At 37.6% G+C, this 19,689-nt stretch overlaps 1 protein-coding gene across 1 annotated transcript in view; it reads right to left on the reverse strand.

Moving 5' to 3' along the window:
- LOC121386055 (deleted in malignant brain tumors 1 protein-like) overlaps positions 1-17,453 on the reverse strand; it is a 68,351-nt gene extending 50,898 nt beyond the window's left edge. Inside the window, exons 1-5 of the mRNA XM_041516854.1 lie at positions 17,341-17,453; positions 6,541-6,697; positions 5,935-6,104; positions 5,252-5,396; positions 4,148-4,317 (exon numbers count right to left, since the gene is read on the reverse strand). Coding sequence (XP_041372788.1) covers positions 4,148-4,317; positions 5,252-5,396; positions 5,935-6,104; positions 6,541-6,697; positions 17,341-17,422 — 724 coding nt within the window. The 5' untranslated portion in view covers positions 17,423-17,453. The remainder of the gene's footprint in view (positions 1-4,147; positions 4,318-5,251; positions 5,397-5,934; positions 6,105-6,540; positions 6,698-17,340) is intronic.
- Positions 17,454-19,689: the final 2,236 nt, after the last annotated feature.

A 19,689-nucleotide genomic window follows, 5' to 3' on the forward strand; every position in this document is an offset into this window, starting at 1 on the left:
GCATACACCTGTTGTGCCTTTTGTTCCAAATCCGTTACGATGTTTTAACTGTCAAAAGATTGGTCATGGCCAAACTACATGTCAAAACAAGTTGACATGTGATCGTTGTGGTCAATTTGACCACGACAGTAAGACATGTACCAAGGACATTGTCTGTGTAAACTCTAAGGGAAACCATTTTGCATATTCGCGAGAATGTGCAAAATGGAAATTGGAAAAAAAAGGTGCAGCATGTCAAAGTTGAGAAACACTTGTCATTTCCTGAGGCTAGGAAATTGGTAGAGACAGAAGTATCTGTCGTAGTAGGGAAGTCCTATGCTGTGGCAGTCAAGGTCTCCACACGATATGCTGTCAATACTGACCGAACGTGGCGATATGATGAAGCAAAATATAAAAAGCTTTCAGATATTGAAAAAGCTGCAAAACATGCTGACAAGGCAGCTCAAAAACAACAAGAAGCTATTCAGAAACACATGACAACTACCGCAATGACCCAAGTGTCTTTGGATTTACAGAATCCTTCAGGTAGATCGACTGCAGTGCCAAAACCTATCAATAAACTATGGTTTACTGATACGTGCAAGGATGCACTTAAAGAGCGAGACAGGTTCCTTGAGAGGTTCAAACGTGAACGTTATGGAGATAACCTGGATGCTTATCATATTGCTAAGGCTAAGGCTCGCAGAGAGATTAGACACAGTAAGAAAACATCTTGGATAACCTTTGTCTCCAAGTTGAATTCACAAACATCAGTGAAATCTGTCTGGAATAGGATCCGTAAAATCAAAGGTAAAGAATCCGGTAATACATAGCATCATTTGTCTGTCAATGATACGGATGTTACATCGCATCGTGACATTGCTAATGCATTGGCAGACACCTTTTCTCATAATTCATCTTCTGCTTTCAGTACAGATGCTTTTACGTCTGTCAGAACTAAAGCTGAAAGGCAGTTCATAATTTTTTCATGTGAAAATGCTGAAGTATACAACAGGCATTTGTCTATGGAGAAATTGCAGGATACTCTTCGTAGAGCCCATGATACTTCAGTAGGATCAGATGAAATTCATTATCAGTTATTAAAACATTTACCTGCATCATCTTTGATGGTTCTTTTGAATATTTTTAATAACATCTGGGTTTCTGGTGACTTCCTTCTGATTGGAGGAAAGCAATTATTATTCCTATTCCCAAGCCAGGTAAAGATCCAACCAATCCTGCTAGTTATCGCCCTATCGCTTTGACAAGTTGCATTTGTAAAACCATGGAACGAATGCTCAATCGTAGACTTGTCTGGTATTTTGAATCCCACAAATTGCTTACTAACGTGCATTGTGGGTTCAGATCTAGACGTGGCACAGTTGATGATCTTGTTAGATTTGAAACGTTTTGTAGGGAAGCTTTCATCCATAATCAGCACTTGGTTTCAGTGTTTTTTTATTTGGAGAAAGCTTACAATACCACGTGGAAGTATGGGATTTTAAAAGACCTCCATGGCATGGGCCTTAGAGGTCGACTTCCAGTTTTTATTTCTCAATTTTTAAAGATAGATCTTTTAAAGTCCGGGTGGGGTCGACTTTGTCTGACATTCACCCACAGGAGATGGGTGTGCCTCATGGTAGTATCCTGTCAGTAACTGTATTTGCTGTGAAAATTAACTGCATCACCCAGTGTTTAATACCTGGTGTGGATTGCTGGTTATATGTCAATGATTTTCAGATTTGTTATAGATCGTCCATTATGAATATCATTGAACGTAAGTTGCAGCTTTGTTTGAATAAACTTCATCAATGGGCAACTGACAATGGCTTTAGATTCTCAAAAGCAAAAACGTTGTGTATGCATATCTGCCAGAAAAGACGTCTCCACTTTTGGACAAACATGCAGTTCCAGTTGTGGAGGAGACCAAATTTCTGGGGGTTATCTTTGACAGGAAGCTATCTTTTGTGCCCCATCTTAAATATGTTAAAAAGAAGGGCCTATAAGATCTTAATATTTTAAAAGTTATTGGTAATACGGAATGGGGAGCAGACAAAAAGGTTCTGATCCGTCTGTATAGATTTCTTGTGAGGTCTAAACTTGATTATAGATGCATTGTTTATGAGTCGGCACGCAAGTCTTACTTGCAGATGCTAGATCATCTACACAACCAGGGACTTAGGCTTTGTCTTGGTGCATTTAGAACATCTCCTGTAGAGAGCTTGTACGTTGATGCACACGAACCTTGTTTGGGTGCTAGACGTGCAAAACGTTCTCTGCAGTATGCACCCTACACATGATGCAGTGTTTCACAACAAATATATGAAGTTGTTTGATGCATTTGTACATTTAGTCTTCGCTTCAGCGATTTGTTTGTTTGTTTGTTTTTGTTTGTTTGTTTGTTTGTTGTTGGGTTGTTTTGGGTTTTTTTTTGTTGTTGTTGTTGTTGTTGTTGGTTTGTTTTTGTTTTTTTTTTGTTTGTTGTTGTTGTTTGTTTTTGTTTTTTTTGTTTTTTTTTTTTGGGGGGGGGGGGTCACTTTCCAACATTCCAACAACTGACACGTTAGAAACTCCTTCATGTTTAGCTTTACCACCTTGGTGTATTACACCACCTAAAATTGTGTTTGATATTGTGCATCTGAAGAACGATCGTACAGATGCTATTGTGTACAAACAATTTTTCATGGAAATTCAAAACAAGTACCGTGATTACATTCCTGTGTACACAGACGGATCACGGGATGGGAATTCTGTGGTTTGTGCTACAGTTTTTCCATCAGACACAATACTTTTCATGATATTGCCTGACTCAGCATCAGTTTTTAGTGCTGAAGTTTGGTCAGTCATTGCAGCCTTAGATGAAATCAAAGATTCGCTTGGATCCAAATTTATTATTTTTACCGACTTACTTTCGTGTCTCCAAGCTTTATGCAATATGAAGCTGGACCATCCTTTAATTGGGTGGTGATACGAAAGTGTGTCTTTTTATCCATTGCCAAATAAAGAAATTGTATTTTGTTGGGAGCCCAGTCATGTTGGCATCAGGGTTAATGAAAAGGCAGATTCAGCTGCCAAGTCTGCTTTGGATTTGTCTCATGCCAGGGTTGGTGTGCCATATACTGATTTTAAATACAGTATTAACCAATGTATCTTTTTGACTTGGCAACATGATTGGGACGGTGCGGTTGCAAACAAGCTTCGTGCTATCAAGCCAGTCTTGGGAGAGTGGCAGTCCTCCTATAGACAGGGCAGGAAGGTTGAAATAGTTTTGTGTCGTGCTCGCATCGGTCATACATATTTGACCCATTCATTTATCTTAAAGAAAGATCATTTACCTCAATGTGAGCACGGTCAGTGTACTTTGATGGTGCGCCACATTTTGGTGGCATGTAAGCATCTATAAGAAACTCGAACAGATATATTTGGTCAGAGAAATGTGATGGAATCATTTCAATTCCATCCAGAATTTGTTCTACAATTTTTACTCTAAATATTAATTTGATCTATTTGTGATATTTGTATTATTGCACAGTTCTTTACACTCTAAATTTTAATTTGAATTTGATCTATTTGTATTATTTCACATTTATTTACACTGTGTTTTAATGTAACTGTTGAATTTTTATACTGATGTTGATCATCACTTTATTTATTTACATTACCATAGTTTAACACCCAATAGCCGATGTATTTTTCGTTCTGGGTTGTCGTTAAACATTCATTCATTCATTCACTCTTTAATCTTCCTCTTACTACGTAGCAGCTCTGGAGTGCACTTTCTCCAAGCTGGTGTGAGTCATATATTAATGTGCCAACTGAGATGGCAGTGCTCATAATGGATGCCACCGGTGGGGCAGGATATTCTCACCGTTCGCGAACGCGTATTATGACAGTGATTCATTTGTGCATATCGTCTGAACTGTACTTATTCCAATGGGATCTGTCCGGTGCTATTTTTTAGTAAACAAATCTGCAAGTGGCAATCTTCATTGTGGCTGTGCAAGAGGAAAGACATCTCCAGTAAAGGATCTCCTCTGGAGTGGCTGTTCCTATAGACGACGCATTAGATAGAGAATCATGGACAAACCACTATTTTGCTAAAACACAAAGTATTTAGTGAATGCTGGTACGGAGTATAAGAAACAAAACTGAGGACTAAGTAACATACGTTGACAGCTGACACCGGCATCCTCCGAGTGACCACAGTTTTCTACCTTCCAGCCAGGGAAAGAGCACTGGTCAAGGTACTGCTCGTCTCCCCTACACTTGAGATCATCCATCCATACTGGATCCGCGCCTTGTCCAAAGTGTGCACTCCCATAGACAGTAGCTTGAATACTGCAATGTAACTTTGTAATACAGACATAATTTCATCAAGTCCAGAGATACCAACAATTAAAGGGGTCAATAATCTCCAGTAACGGATCTCCTCATGAGTGGCTGTTCTCCTATAGACAAGAACTACATATTGACAATTTATGGAATCATCCACTATTCTGACAAATGCCCATTCGACTCTGCATTGTGCAGGGATACGGCCATGATCACGTATTACGGTGTTGTCGTTCAGATGCATTAATTCCTCTTGCAAGTGATGTTTAGGAATGTTAATCATAATCTGCACAGTAATTATATTTAAAAAATAAAATAAAATGAAATAAAATAATTAATATAATAATAATAATAATAATAATAATAATAATACTTTATTTTTTTTATTTTTTTTATAAAACAAATAAACAAAATTCGAAAAAAAGGACACTACTATCAGCTAAATCTGACTGAATCCCTCAAAGCGTTTAACCGTCTGAATCCCATCAAAGAGGTTTACCTTCTAAATATCAATTAGATCCATTTTACTTTTTAATACCAATGTTTCTGTCTGAATCCAATTAATTAAATCAGTTTTACCGATTAAATCCCATAAATGAATTTTATTACCTGAATATCAATCAAGTCAGTTTTACTAAGTGACCCATCAAAACCGCCTGAATCCAATGAGTTAAATTTAACTTATTTATACGTTTTACCGATTGGATCCATTCAGTTAAATGATCAATGGATTTTACCGCTTAAATATCACATAAATCGGCTTTAGCGACTGAATCTCATCAACACGTTTTACTGCCCGAATCCAATCAGTTAAATCAGTTTTAACGATTGAAGTTCATCAATGAGTTTTACCGCCTGAATAACAATTAAATCGGTTTCACTGACTGAATCCCAGCAAAACGTTTTACTGTATGAATCCAATGAATTAAATCAGTTTTACCGACTGAATCCCATCATGGCACAGACCACCCCAGCGTCCTTCTCGTCGAATCCATCATCACACACAGTTCCCCACGTCCCATTGATCTGAACCTCAACTCGACCCTGTGTTGGAATTCCTGATCCATCCACTAACCTCACAAATACTGTAATTAATAAATGTAATATGATGTTGCAGTAGATCATCTACATAGCATTGTACATGACTGCAACTTAATTTTTTGTTAAAACAACACACACACACACACACACACACACACACACACACACACACACACACACACACACTACAGGATGAAACCTGTTAACAAATACGTATTTAACCGGAACATTATTGAAATTGGGTGCTGTAGTGTGTGTATTAGTGATTAATATGTGAAGAACCTTCCATCAGTGAACTCGAAAATAAGCAGTGTCATGGTATTTAACGTCAAACATAGGATTGTCGTTGTATTAGAGTGGGAATCTTTGACTACCGTTTGGTAGGCAGCGATTGGGCAGATTTATATACATTGGCGTCAATAACTGTCCAAATGTCCGTCTAACTATCTTCAGCCAGGGTACTCGGGCTAGAAAAAAAGGGGCAAATTTTGATTGTTGAGTGTGTGAGGGTCTGCCACCACAACTCCGATAGGTACGGCCCTGAATCGTTAGCTAATTGTTGAGCTACACCAAATCACGTACATTGACAGCTGACACCCACGTCCTCCCCGTGGCCACAGTTGTGTTTGCCCCAGCCGTTAGAGGTGCATTGATCTAGGTAGAGCTCGCTGCCCGTACAGTTGACGTTATCCAACCATATCGGGTCTTTCCCTTGTCCAAAGTATGCACTGCTGTAAGCTCTGACGTGAGGGCTGAAAACAAACATACAGCGATAAACAAAGGTTGCACACCAGCATCCACTTCTGTATGCATGTCAGTCAATATCGATATTTCCGAACACGTCGGAAGCAGGTAGGTAGGGGAAAAAGGGAGAGGGGCTCACTAACTCCCAACTCTGAGACATTGTCACATTGATCTGACAGAGAGAAAAACTTCCCAACTCGTTTATGTTTAAATTGTTTTAAAGGTAATGATATTGTTTTGTGGTTGGGTTCGGGTGTGTGTGTGCGGGAGGGGTAGCCTATTTATTGTTTGTGTCTTTATTGGGTGGGGTTTGTTTGTGGTTTTTGTTTGTTTCTGTATGTTTTCTTGTGTGTATTGTTTTAGAACTAGAGCTATAGAGAGAGAGATTGAGTCAGTGAATGAAACGACTGGCAGACAGACAGAAACCAACATGACATTACATACCTAAAGAACCCTAAGCTGCGACAGACAACCTGAGCATCTTTTGTATCAAAATCATCATCACATATTGAACCCCACTGACCTTCGTGGTAGATTTCAACTCTTCCTTGATAATTGGTCGTACCATTTACCAAACGAACTGGCGACCAATATGTAGCTGCTATAAATCAAAACAAATGCATTACATTGCATTGCATTGCATCGCATCGCATCACATCACATCACATCACATCACATTACATTATACATTACATTGCATTGCATTACATTACATTATATATTACATTGCATTACATTACATTACATTATACAGTATATTGCATTGCATTGCATTACATTACATTATACATTACATCACATTACATTACACTTACATTACATTACATTACATTACATTACATTACATTACATTATACAGTGTATTGCATTTGGGACATACGTGTTAAGCTAGATTTACTAACACAGGTATTTATAATTATTGTGTGTTTTCATCTAGCTATTAGCCTATTACTACCTACGTTAATATGTTAAACACTGTCGCTGAGCATTTATGAAATAATAATAATAATAATAATAATAATAATAATAATAATAATAATAATTAAAACGAGCAAAATATTTTAGTAATAAAAAAGTGTTTTACGTAACGCTGTTCAGTACATACACCCCCTGTAACGCTACAAACATTTGGACATACACCCATCACCCCTCGAACGTTACATACTATTTAAATGACCCTGGTGTCTAGAGTGGGCCGTAGCTCAGTGGTGAAACACCCGTCTGATGCGTGGTACCTTTAGGATCGATCCCAGTCGGTGAGCTCATTGTACTATTGTTCATTCAAGTCGGTGCACCACGAGTGGTATAGCAAAGGACGTGGTATGTGCTACTAATGAAACATGTAGTTGGTTTTCTCTCAAAGATTAAATATCAAAATTAACAAATGTTTGGCAATAGCAGATGTTTTTGTTTAAAAAACATCTAGCCTGTGCCACCCCACTAGAGGCTGTACAAACACCCATCAACACTCCAGATATCGTTCCTATATCGTTCCTATTCCAAAGGCTTATATAGGCTATATGCTATGGGTCTGTATCTTTGATCTATTTCATTTGGTAATAAATGCTTGTATATAGAAGAAGAAAAAGGTTTTAGAAATAAAATGGCAACACTGGCTGTTTTATTTTATGAATAAAAATTATATATAGTTGGTTTCTTCTTCTTGTTGTATTTGGGTGGGGTTTTTGTTTACATATAAGTACGTAACTTCAAACCTAACCTCATGATGACATCATATGATATCCACCCCACCCCTTCTCCTCGATGCGCGGTCGGTGTGGGATCGATCCCCGTCGGTGGGCCCATTGGGCTATTTCTCGCTCCAGCCAGAGCACCACGACTGGTATATCAAAGGCCGTGGTATGTATTACCCTGTCTGTGGGATGGTGCTTATAAAAGATCTCCATACTATAAAGAAAATACATTTGACATCATAGACAATGAAATTACCAACTACACAGAAAAAAATAGACCATTACTACTACTAGGTGATTTTAATGCTAGAACAAAAAAAATTTCCTGATTACACTATAATTGACACAGACACAGACATGCTAAATAATATAGAAAATGACTTGTTGGATTTGTTTAATGACATCTTTAAATTAGAATCATATAATGTACCTATAGAGAGATCAAGCCAGGATTCAGGCAAAGTAAATAGTTATGGTATTAACCTATTGAATTTATGTCAATCACACAATCTATATATAGTGAATGGCAGATTGGGTGATGATAAACATGTGGGGAAAGTTACTTGTAAAGACTGTAGTGTTGTAGATTATGCCATTGCCGCTCATCATATATTTAAAATAAAAAATGTTTTTCAAGTGTGTGCATTTGACCCACTTTTCTCAGATGTTCACTGCGGCCTAATACTGAGCATAGACATAAATAAACAAACATGCTATAATGATACAGTTGGAATTATAACATCTCCTACAAAAACGAAGCCAGAAATGTCTACTGAATTCAAAAATAAAATCAATGGGGACTCACTTGCAAACATATTAACAATCCTTGGTAATCAGTCTGTTGACGTCCAAGCACGTGTCGATAAAACAACACAGAAGCTGAACAATCTATTATATGTACGCTATGCGGAAAGTACCATGAAGCCAAAAAAAAACGTATAACTTGTATAAAACTGTAGAAAATAAGATAAGACTAATAAATGCAAGTAAATCATACAAAAAGTTCCTTTTGAGAGAACAGTCAGTCCAAACATTTAATATAGAAAACCAAATGCGTCAACTAAGAACAACCGACCCTAAAGCCTTTTATAAACTACTCAAACGAGCAAACGAAGAAAAAACGTACCACCTCTAGATAATTTTTATATATTAAATTAATATATTAATATAAATAAATGTAGATAGTATAGACTTAGACGGAGAATTTTTTTTAAAATCAAAGGATAGAAGGAGAAATAATAAAGGCTATAAAACAGTTGAAAAATGGAAAGGCACCAGGAATTGATAACATCATCAATGTATATGTTAAAACGACTGCGGACATGATGTTGCCAGTCTATGTAAATTTGTTCAACACAATCCTGGAAAACGGAGTTTATCCTAGCGAATGGCTAATTGGAGTTATTAAGCCCATTTTCAAAAATAAAGGCAGTCGCTTATTACCAGAAAACTATAGGCCAATAACGTTACCATGTTGCATTTCGAAACTATTTACAACAATTTTAAATAACCGATTAAACAAATTTATTGAAGAAAACGACATATTGAACGAAGCCCAAACTGCTTTTCGACAAGGTTATTCCAACACAGACCATCTATTTAATATACATTCACTGACAGAAATTTTAAAGAAAAGAAAAAAGAAACTATTCTGTGCTTTTGTTGACTTCCAAATTGCCTTTGATTTAATTTCTAGAACATGTCTGTGGCAAAAACTATTACACAATAACATAAATGGAAAATTCTTTAAAATAAAAAATAAAAATGTACCAAGGAATAAAATCATGTATTTGTACAGTCATTTGAACCTCAGAACAGTTCCCTTGCAACATCGGAGTCCGTCAAGGAGAAAATTTGTCGCCAGTCCTATTCTCTCTCTATTTAAATGATCTAGAAAACTTATTAAAATTTCAAAATTGTAATGGAGTATCCTTAGACAAATATGGTATGGAAACTTTTTGTGATCTGACCCTGCACTTCTTATGCCTATTATATGCTCACGATACCGCGCTTCTCGCAACTAATGCCTCTGACTTGCAGCAATCACTAAATGTATTTTCCACGTATTGTAACAAATGGAAACTAAAAGTCAATGCAAATAAAACTAAACTAATTATGTTTAATGGTAATGGAAACGATTACAAGAAGGTATTTACACTTGGAAACCATGAACTTGAAAACGTAAAAGAATACAAATACTTAGGCTTAACTTTTACAAAACTAAACAAATTTAATATAACCAAAAAAATACTAAAACAAAAGGCAATAAAAGCAATGTACTTTGTTCTATCAAAATCTAAAGATAACAACTTTTCAGTGGAATGTAAACTAAAACTAGTTAACTCAATTGTACTTCCGATTCTTTTATATGGATGCGAAATATGGGGTTATGAAAATACTGATATTGTCGAAAATGTTCATATTACAAAAAGGTACCCCACTTTTCATGCTATGTGGAGAATTAGGAAGAAAACCCCTTAACCTCAACAAAGAATTATAAGTTTCTCGGCCCGAATTGTATCAGGTAAACGTACGAAATCAACATTTCTGCTGCACGAATTAATGTCACACGACTCAATTCTAAATGGATATAACTATAAATGGATGGAATATATGGAAGATATATTCAATAACTTGGGTATGACCGATATTTGGCTGACACAGAAATTTTCTTCTATAAAGCTGCTTCTTGACCACGTAAAGCTAAGACAAAATTATCAATATCTACAACAATGGAATAGTGATATATCTACATCATCAAGAGGTAAAACGTACGCTATATTTAAAGAAAACCTTAGTTTAGAGAAATATCTAATCCTATTACTACAAAAGTCCTGGACTACTTTACTAAAATTTAGAACCTCCAACCATTATATGCCTATTGAAACAGGGCGCTAGAACAACACCCCAGTGAAACACAGAACATGCATCTTATGTAATACAAATGACATAGGAGATGAATGTCATTATTTATTCACCTGCACATTTTTCGTAAATGTACGTCACTAATTGTTAATGCCATACTATTATATTAAACCCAGTATACTGAAATATAAGCGTTTGATGACTAATAATAAAAAATAAGTGCCCTTAAAGGGACATTCCCGAGTTTGCTGCATTGTAAGATGTTTCCGACTAATAAAATATTTCTACGATTAAACTTACATATTAAGAAATTATCAACAAATTCCATAAACCCTAAAACTACAGCTGCCTACAAATGAAAATATATACACTATCCATTATTGCCATTATCTATTTGTTTACGAATATGTATGTGTGTGTGGGTATATGTACATGTATGTGTGTGTTTGTATGCGTATATGTATGTATATGTATGTGTGTGTATGTATATATATGTATGTGTATGTGTATACGTATATATGTATGAGTGTTTGCGTATATTTTTGTGCATGTGCAGTATGATGATTGTCCCACACCATACATAGCTGTGTTAATACCATTGCATATTACATTGTGAATTTATTACATATATGCATTGTACTGTATACATATATATTATCTCCTGTAAAACCCATCTTGTCACTGTGAAATATTGTTATTTCATATTCCCCATATGCCGTTGTGTAACGGCCTGCGAGAAATAAAGTTCTGTTCTGTTCTGAGAAACAAAATAAATGAGGTGTTATGTTAGGTGTCTGAAGGCGGCGGTCATTAAAAATGCCACGTGTTAGGATTATTTAATGACTCATGATCTTATTCATCTGTAATCAACGGTTATACTCCACTGAAGGATTAGCGGTGACATGAAACAAACAAATGAGTTAAACATGCCACATGGGTAATAACCTTCAATTAAACACAATATTTTCTGCAAGTCAATGGATTCCCAGTCTGGGGCTCCACGCGGTAAGACGTGTTTGTTTCGCTTGTGCACACTGCACGAGCTATTTTCAAAATTCTGCCCCCCCCCCCCCCCCCCCCCCATCCCGAGTCAGGCCACCGATCTTATCGGAGGTCGGACTCGGGATGGGCGTGTTCGAAACCCTAGTGGTATATGGGCACGTTAAACTAGTTATCATCATCAGCAGCAGCAGCAGCAAGTCAATGTCAATGTTTTGCGAAATGTATTAACCAATACGTTTGCATGCAAAATGCCACCGAAAAATCGTACTGCTTTAAAGTTAGAACAGAGAATCGACGTTATTAACAAATCTGAGAAAGGCAATTTAAGTGTGCGAGAGATCGCCGATCATTTTGGTGTAGGGCGTTCTCAGATAATTCTATTTTAAAAAGGACAGCTGGTGCTCTGGCCGATTTTGACAATAATGTTTCAGCTGAAAGAACAAGGCAGAAGAAAACAACAGGCAATGATGACATAAACAAGCTAGTGTGGGAATAGTTTAAAAATGCGACAGTTGTGATATGTTTTAATATATGGGTTCTAATTTTGAACCTGTATATAAGGGTCACCTGTCTATAACGGCCACTTTTGTCATGTCCCTTGGGTGGCTGTTATATACAGGTTTGACTATATATAGATATAGATATAGATATAGATATAGATATAGATATAGATATATAGATAGATAGATAGATAGATACAAGTGTATATATATATATATATATATATATATATATATACATACATACATACATACATACATACATACATACATACATACATACATACATACATACATACATAGATGGATGGATAGATAGATAGGAATATCTGGAGGAATACAATCTCTAGTGGAAGAGACACAGTCTCTAGTGGCATTAACACCAACACAGAGACACACACACAATTGTTGCACGCAATCAACACCATCCCCGAAACGGGGAACATATTGCATCAACAATATTTTGAATGGATATGCAATTTTAAACCGGATTGAATAAAGTGTGAGTGAGATGCGCTGCTTCCTATAGGTTACGTAGAACAATGGGACAACTCTCGACGCACGATTCCTCCACACTGAAGACGTGTGTGTGCTCACTTTCCGGTTGGTGATTGACGGAAATGGTCCACACTAACATCGGAAACAACCAATGTAGATACTGCATTTAACCCAAAACGTAATCACTCATTCAGCCGTTCTCCGTCCATCCATCCATCCATCCATCCATTCTTCCATTCATCCATCCTTCCATCCTGCCCCTCCATCTCTCTCCGTCCGTGCATATCCTGTCCGCCCCTCTATTCATCCATCCATCAATATCGCTGCCCGTCCATCCCACGGGCGTTCGGGTCCTGGTCTGTGGTTATAGGTGTATGGTTAGTACCAGTCGATGGAACACCGATGCGCGCTACACTATATGGCTTGTGTTCATTTAGAGAGAGAGAGAGAGAGAGAGAGAGAGAGAGAGAGAGAGAGAGAGAGAGAGAGAGAGAGAGAGAGAGAGAGATGAACATCGGCTATATAGCGTAGAGCGCATCGGTGTTCCATCGACTGGTACTAATCCGAACGCCCCTGATCCCTCCATTTACCACTCAGTCATCCATCCGTTCTACTGTCCACCCATGCATTTTTCATTCATCCATCTGTCCATCCATCCATCCATCCATCCATCCATCCATCTATATATCTATCTATCAAATTTATGTCCCTCGTGAAATATGTTTCACTTGTCACTAAAGTTCGTGACGAGTGAACATTATTTCACTCGGGACATAAATTTTATAATAAATGGTAACTCGTTTATTATTCTCTCTCTCTCTCTCTCTCTCTCTCTCTCTCTCTCTCTCTCTCTCTCTCTCTCTCTCTCTCTCTCTCTCTCTCTCTCTCTCTCTCTCTCTCTCTCTCTCTCTCTCTCTCTCTCTCTCTCTCTCTCTCTTTCTCTCTCTCATATAATATGTGATATTTTCAGTGTAATCATAGTATGTGATATTTTTAGATTTGCAAATTAGATGTAAATTAATCGAGGTCACGGTACTAGGTTTATTGACATTTAAGCTAAAGTACTAGGGTGACACTCGATAATTGACATATGCATTCATAGTCATCAAATAAAAACATGTATTATGCTCGCCAGAGGCTCGCATAATACAATTTTTATTCCTAATATATGATATTGACGATACCGAAAAACACTCCGGTAATAATAACCTCTCTCTCTCTCTCTCTCTCTCTCTCTCTCTCTCTCTCTCTCTCTCTCTCTCTCTCTCTCTCTCTCTCTCTCTCTCTCTCTCTCTCTCTCTCTCTCTCGCTATTTCTCTGGCTATTTCTATAAATAATGTAACAGAAGATCTTTTATATGCACTCTCCCATAGTTAGGACAGTACATACAGCAGCTTTTGAAGAAGGAAAAAGAAGTAAGAAAGTGATTTCTTGAAAGTTGTTATTGTTTGTTACTAGTAATATGGTTCTTAAGCCTTTTTAATGTGTTCATAAAATAGTTACATATGAAGTAAATACATTGTTATATTCATGCCCAATGTAAGGCAAAAAATGAGGGGGTGGGGGGTGGGGGGGGGGGGGGGGGGGAGTTGGTCTCTGTCCAAACCAGAGTTCCAGAAATGACGCGGCTTTGTTTGTTTGTTTCTTTTTTTTCTTTTTTAAACATGGATTGCACAAAAATGGTGGTTATATTTAATACCGAAACAAGTGCACATTTAAATTGAAATCAGAATGTACGTCCTAATTCACGCGCGATGACACTTTGGCTCCAAATGTGGTTTTACATTATAAAAAGAAAACCCTGGCAAAATTCGACGTCCTACCGCTGAAACAAAAATAACCAAAACACGTTGACTCGCAAGGAACAAAATCGACATTTATTTTGTTTGGCCTAATACATTTTCATTCGACGCAGTATATGTAAGCAGTGTGGTAAACCACTTTGAAAAGCCAAGTATCTTGGTTTTATCTTACCTGTTTTAAGTGACAATACCACAAGAAGACACGTCCATACATACACATATTGCCGTCGAAAGAAAGAAAGAAAGAAATGTTTTATTTAACGACGCACTCAACACATTTTATTGACGGTTATATGACGTAAGACATATGGTTAAGGACCACACAGTTTTTGAAAGGAAACCCGCTGTAGCCACTACATGGGCTACTCTTTCCGATTAGCAGCACGGGATCTTTTATTTGCTCTTCCCACAGGCAGGATAGCACAAACCATGGCCTTTGTTGAACCAGTTATGGATCACTGGTCGGTGCAAGTGATTTACACCTATCCATTGAGCCTTGCGGAGCACTCACTCAGGGTTTGGAATTCGGTATCTGGATTAAAAATCCCATGCCTCGACTGGGATCCGAACCCAGTACCTACCAGCCTGTAGACCGATGGCCTAACCACGACGCCACCGAGGCCGATATTGCCGTCGATGTACCCCACATACGACATTCATTTTGGCCGCATGTTACCAGAGATGTTTAGACCTTCAAACCAATCTGTTACACTCCTGTCTCTCTGCCTTTACTTCCGTGTTGCTCGAGTATTCTCTACAGGGACGAAAGTAGGGGTGGGGTGTCGGGGGTGGGGGTGGAGGTGGTGGTGTGAGGTTGTTTTCATTTAGGGCCTACGGTTATTTTCGTGCTTATATCCATTTAAAGTTCAAGCACGCTGTTTTGGGGCACACACACACCAACTATCTGGGCGGTCTATCCATGACAGTGGGTTAATGGTTAGTTGTCAATGGTTAGTGAGAGAGAAATCGGTGTAGTGATCTTACACTTACTCACTGAGTCGTTAAAACTCGCTTTGTGAGAGAACTGGTACCACAATCTAATTAAAATTAGCTCCACTATTACATGTGGATCTAACAGCAGCCCGTTGGAGCTCATGTCCAGTTGACCTTTCATTCGACCAATCAAAACATTACTTGCAAAATCATGCCAGTGATTTGAAAAGAATATGAAAACATTCGGGATTACGCCGAGGATATACGAACTGATTCGGGTGAATTACGAAGTATGCTGGAAACTAATTTCAATATAAAATTTTATATAAAATGCGTTTCGAGACAAAAAACCCAACAACAAACCCGTGATGGTATAGCCATAAAATCAGTTTATATTACTATACAATCCAGAGTTTATTACTTCACTTTTCCCCGTTTTTTCAATGTTGAAATAGACCAACAAGTTCGCCTATTGCATAAATAATCTCCGCCGATATTGTTTAGAATTTGTATGCTCCCGAATAACACTATAAAAGGCGAAGTGTAATTGGTCGATATTTAAATTGTTATTTATAGATGAAATGTCACCCGGACATGGGAGTCCACGCAATGCTGTTAGATCTACTGGTAGATCAGTAGAGCTAATTTTAATCAGATTGCTGGTACTGGGATGTTAAACCAGTTGTTTGTTTGTTTTTGTTTTTTGTGTGGGGTTTTGTGTTGTGTGTGTATGTGGAGGGGGTGGAGTATTAAGCTATTGATATAGGTGCCAAAGGAACCCCTCCCACCGGCTCTGACCACCTTACGCCCCTGCCCCATCCGTGTTTTGTTTATATGTGGCAATACAGCTAGAATTAAGTTTATATGTGACAATACGGCTAGAATAAGGCGCGTGTGCAGAGAATTATGTTTATATGTGACAATACGGCTAGAGTTATGCGCGTTGCAGATAATTATGTTTATAATTAAAAAGTCTCTGTTAGTCGATAACGTCTTTCAAATTGTAGCAAACTCAGGAATGTCCCTTTAATATAGTATACTTACTTTTTAAGACATAATACGTCTTTAAGTATAACCGTAGAATGCATGTTTAATCCACTTCTTAATATTCTGTGTATCAAAGTACATGTTACAAACACACCACCACTAACATCTAGAGAAAGACTACAATTCCAACATCTGATTTTGAATGAGATCATGTTAGGCTGCCAAAGTTCCTAGAAGGCCTGTAATGGAGGGGGTGATTATTTACGTTTGTATAAGCTAAATGGATCGTCTTAGAGTGTTTGTTGTAACACATACAAAAAAAGAGTTACATTTGAGAAAAAAAATTACTTTGTGCAATTTGATTTCATCTAGTACCACTGTGTTAAGTAGCCTTGTGCTTGAAATATGTATGAGGTACCTGTAACAAAACGTACACACATTTTGTTCGAAACTAGGGATGCTGTAAAAACATCTGTTTATACTAAACAATAGCCACGAAAGGTGCCATTGTCTTCAGTTAATACTTTGAGGTATGGGTTGTAGTAATGATATTTATGGGTCATAGTTTGGTTGATATAACGCATATAGTGTTTTTAAACACAAACGTTAACATGGTCGCCTATGGGATTTTATTTGGTATAGTACACGCTACAATGTTGCCGTTGGAACGGGGGTAATTGGGTGACGTCATGAGAAAACCATCTATATGTATTAATGCTTGCCTCTCCGGCCTTATTTCCTGCGCACTTGATTAAGTTTAGGAATGATTTACAGTGAGACTGAAAGGTGATACGTACACTGCCGCTGCATGGTGCAGTCTGTATTTATGTGATAAAAAACATAAGCAATTCTGAAGGGAAAAAGAAAAAAACACAGAAAAAAAACCCCCATGTTCTTTGCAGTATATGTATGCTGTGTGGTAAAACAGACTTTGAACATCCAGATATATTGGTTTTATCTTACCTGTTTTAAGTGGCAATACCACTAGAAGACACGTCCATACATACATATATTGCCGTCGATGTACCCCACATACGACATTCATTTTGGCCGCATGTTACAAGAGATGTTTAGACCTTTAAACCAGTCTGTTACACTCCTGTCTCTCTGCCTTTACTTCCTTGTTGGTGTTGCGCAGCTCGAGTGTTCTCTACAGGGGCGCAGGGACGGGTCGGAGGTTAGGGGTTACGGTGTTTGTTTTCATTTATAGTTATTTTCGTGCTTATATACATTTGAAGTTCAAGCACGCTGTTTTGGGCGAACATACCAGGTATCTGGGCTATCTGTCCACGACACTGGGTTACTGTTTAGTACGAGAGAAATCAGTGTAGTTGTCTTACACATACCTATCGATTCGTCAAACTCACTCTGGGTATGAGCCGGTGCCGAGAATGTGAACCCAGGCTGTTGTGTTTTGTTGTTGTTGGTGGTGGTTTTTGTTTTTGTTTTTGTTTTCTTTTACAGTATAGTATTAGGCTATCCATATAGGTGTCCAAGTACAACCTCCCCCCAGTTTAGACCAAGCTGCGCCACTGCTACATCCGTGTTATGTTTATATGCCACAGTACTAGAGTAAGGCGCGTGTGCAGATAATTAGGTTTATATGTGACAATATGGCTAGAGTAATGCACGTGTGCAGAGAAATATATTTATATGCGACACTACGGCTAGAGTAAGGGGCGTGTGCAGATATTTATGTTTATATGCGACACTACGGCTAGAGTAAGAAGCGTGTGCAGATAATTCATGTTTATATGCGACAATACAGCTAGAGTAAGAAGCGTGTGCAGATAATTATGTTTATATGCGACAATACAGCTAGAGTAAGAAGCGTGTGCAGATAATTATGTTTATATGCGACAATACGGCTAGAGTAAGGCGCGTGTGCAGATATTTATGTTTATATGCGACAATACGGCTAGAGTAAGGCGCGTGTGCAGATAATTATGTTTATATGCGACAATACGGCTAGAGTAAGGCGCGTGTGCAGATAATTATGTTTATATGCGACAATACGGCTAGAGTAAGGCGCGTGTGCAGATAATTATGTTTATATGCGACAATACAGCTAGAGTAAGGCGCGTGTGCAGATAATTATGTTTATATGCGACAATACGGCTAGAGTAAGGCGCGTGTGCAGATATTTATGTTTATATGCGACAATACGGCTAGAGTAAGGCGCGTGTGCAGATAATTATGTGTCAATTTGTGTTAAGTCTGACATCCAAATGCTCGATTAAGAACTCAGTACTATGTCTAGTCGCTTTTGTTTTAATTGTGGGCAAATAGTGGCATGGGGTAGCTTGTCTTTAAATGAACTTCATATTATTACATCTTTTATCAAATTTTCGCTCTTTAAAGTCGTAAACCCTAGTTTCAACCTGTGAAAAAGGACTTTATGTTTGGTCCATCTACACATTTGTAACACACCTGGATAAAGTTACAATAGAGTGCAACAAAGAGTCTGTAACTTTAAAACGGTGAAATACTGTTACTTCTCAGAAGTACGTGCATTTTTAGAATTATATAAAAACAATGCATTTCGTGGTAATACAAACACCATGATAACCAGAAACACTTTGAAGGTGTGGACATGGATAATCTAAACAATAAAATACAAGTAATATCATAGTTTGAATTATCAAAAATGGCTCTAACAGTGCAAAATATGTCGTAGTTTTTAAAATCTAGGGTCTGTCACTTTAACTTAAGCTAACTACGTAGCGGAACGGTCGTTGCTAAAGTAGTGTTGGAAATAGAATAAAAATTATTTTCGTCGATTATTTCTTTCATATTAAACTGACAAGTAAATATTTTGTAAATAACTATTTTATGATATCCTACCTGATTTAGCATTTACTTGTTTGGGCTCGTATTGATGCACATGGTGTGTTTACTCTTAAAATTAAAAGAAATATGTCAGTAAACAGGTGATTTGTGCACTTTATTGGAAGAGACTATATCAGATTTTGATCGATATGTATCAATTTCATTGCTGTTACAATATGTGAGGGATCGTCTCAAACGTTTGCTAAAATCCACCATTTTCAATTCTGGTGCTACTTTAGCGAGGTTGCACATAATGGCACTGATGATATTCTGATTCAATCCACAGAACATGATCCTTTGCGTTTTGTCATGTTGCATATCATGGCACTGATGATATTCTGATTCAATCCACAGAACATGATCCTCAGCTTTTTGTCATTCCGCTCGGGTGATCCTAGCAAGGATGCCTAGACTAACTGCTTCACATTCGAGAGTTTTAATGTAGTATTGTTACTGGCAATGAATACTTTGCAGTTGCCCCAA

Source organism: Gigantopelta aegis, chromosome 12 (assembly GCF_016097555.1).
Source record: "Gigantopelta aegis isolate Gae_Host chromosome 12, Gae_host_genome, whole genome shotgun sequence".
Taxonomy (NCBI): Eukaryota; Metazoa; Mollusca; class Gastropoda; order Neomphalida; family Peltospiridae; genus Gigantopelta; species Gigantopelta aegis.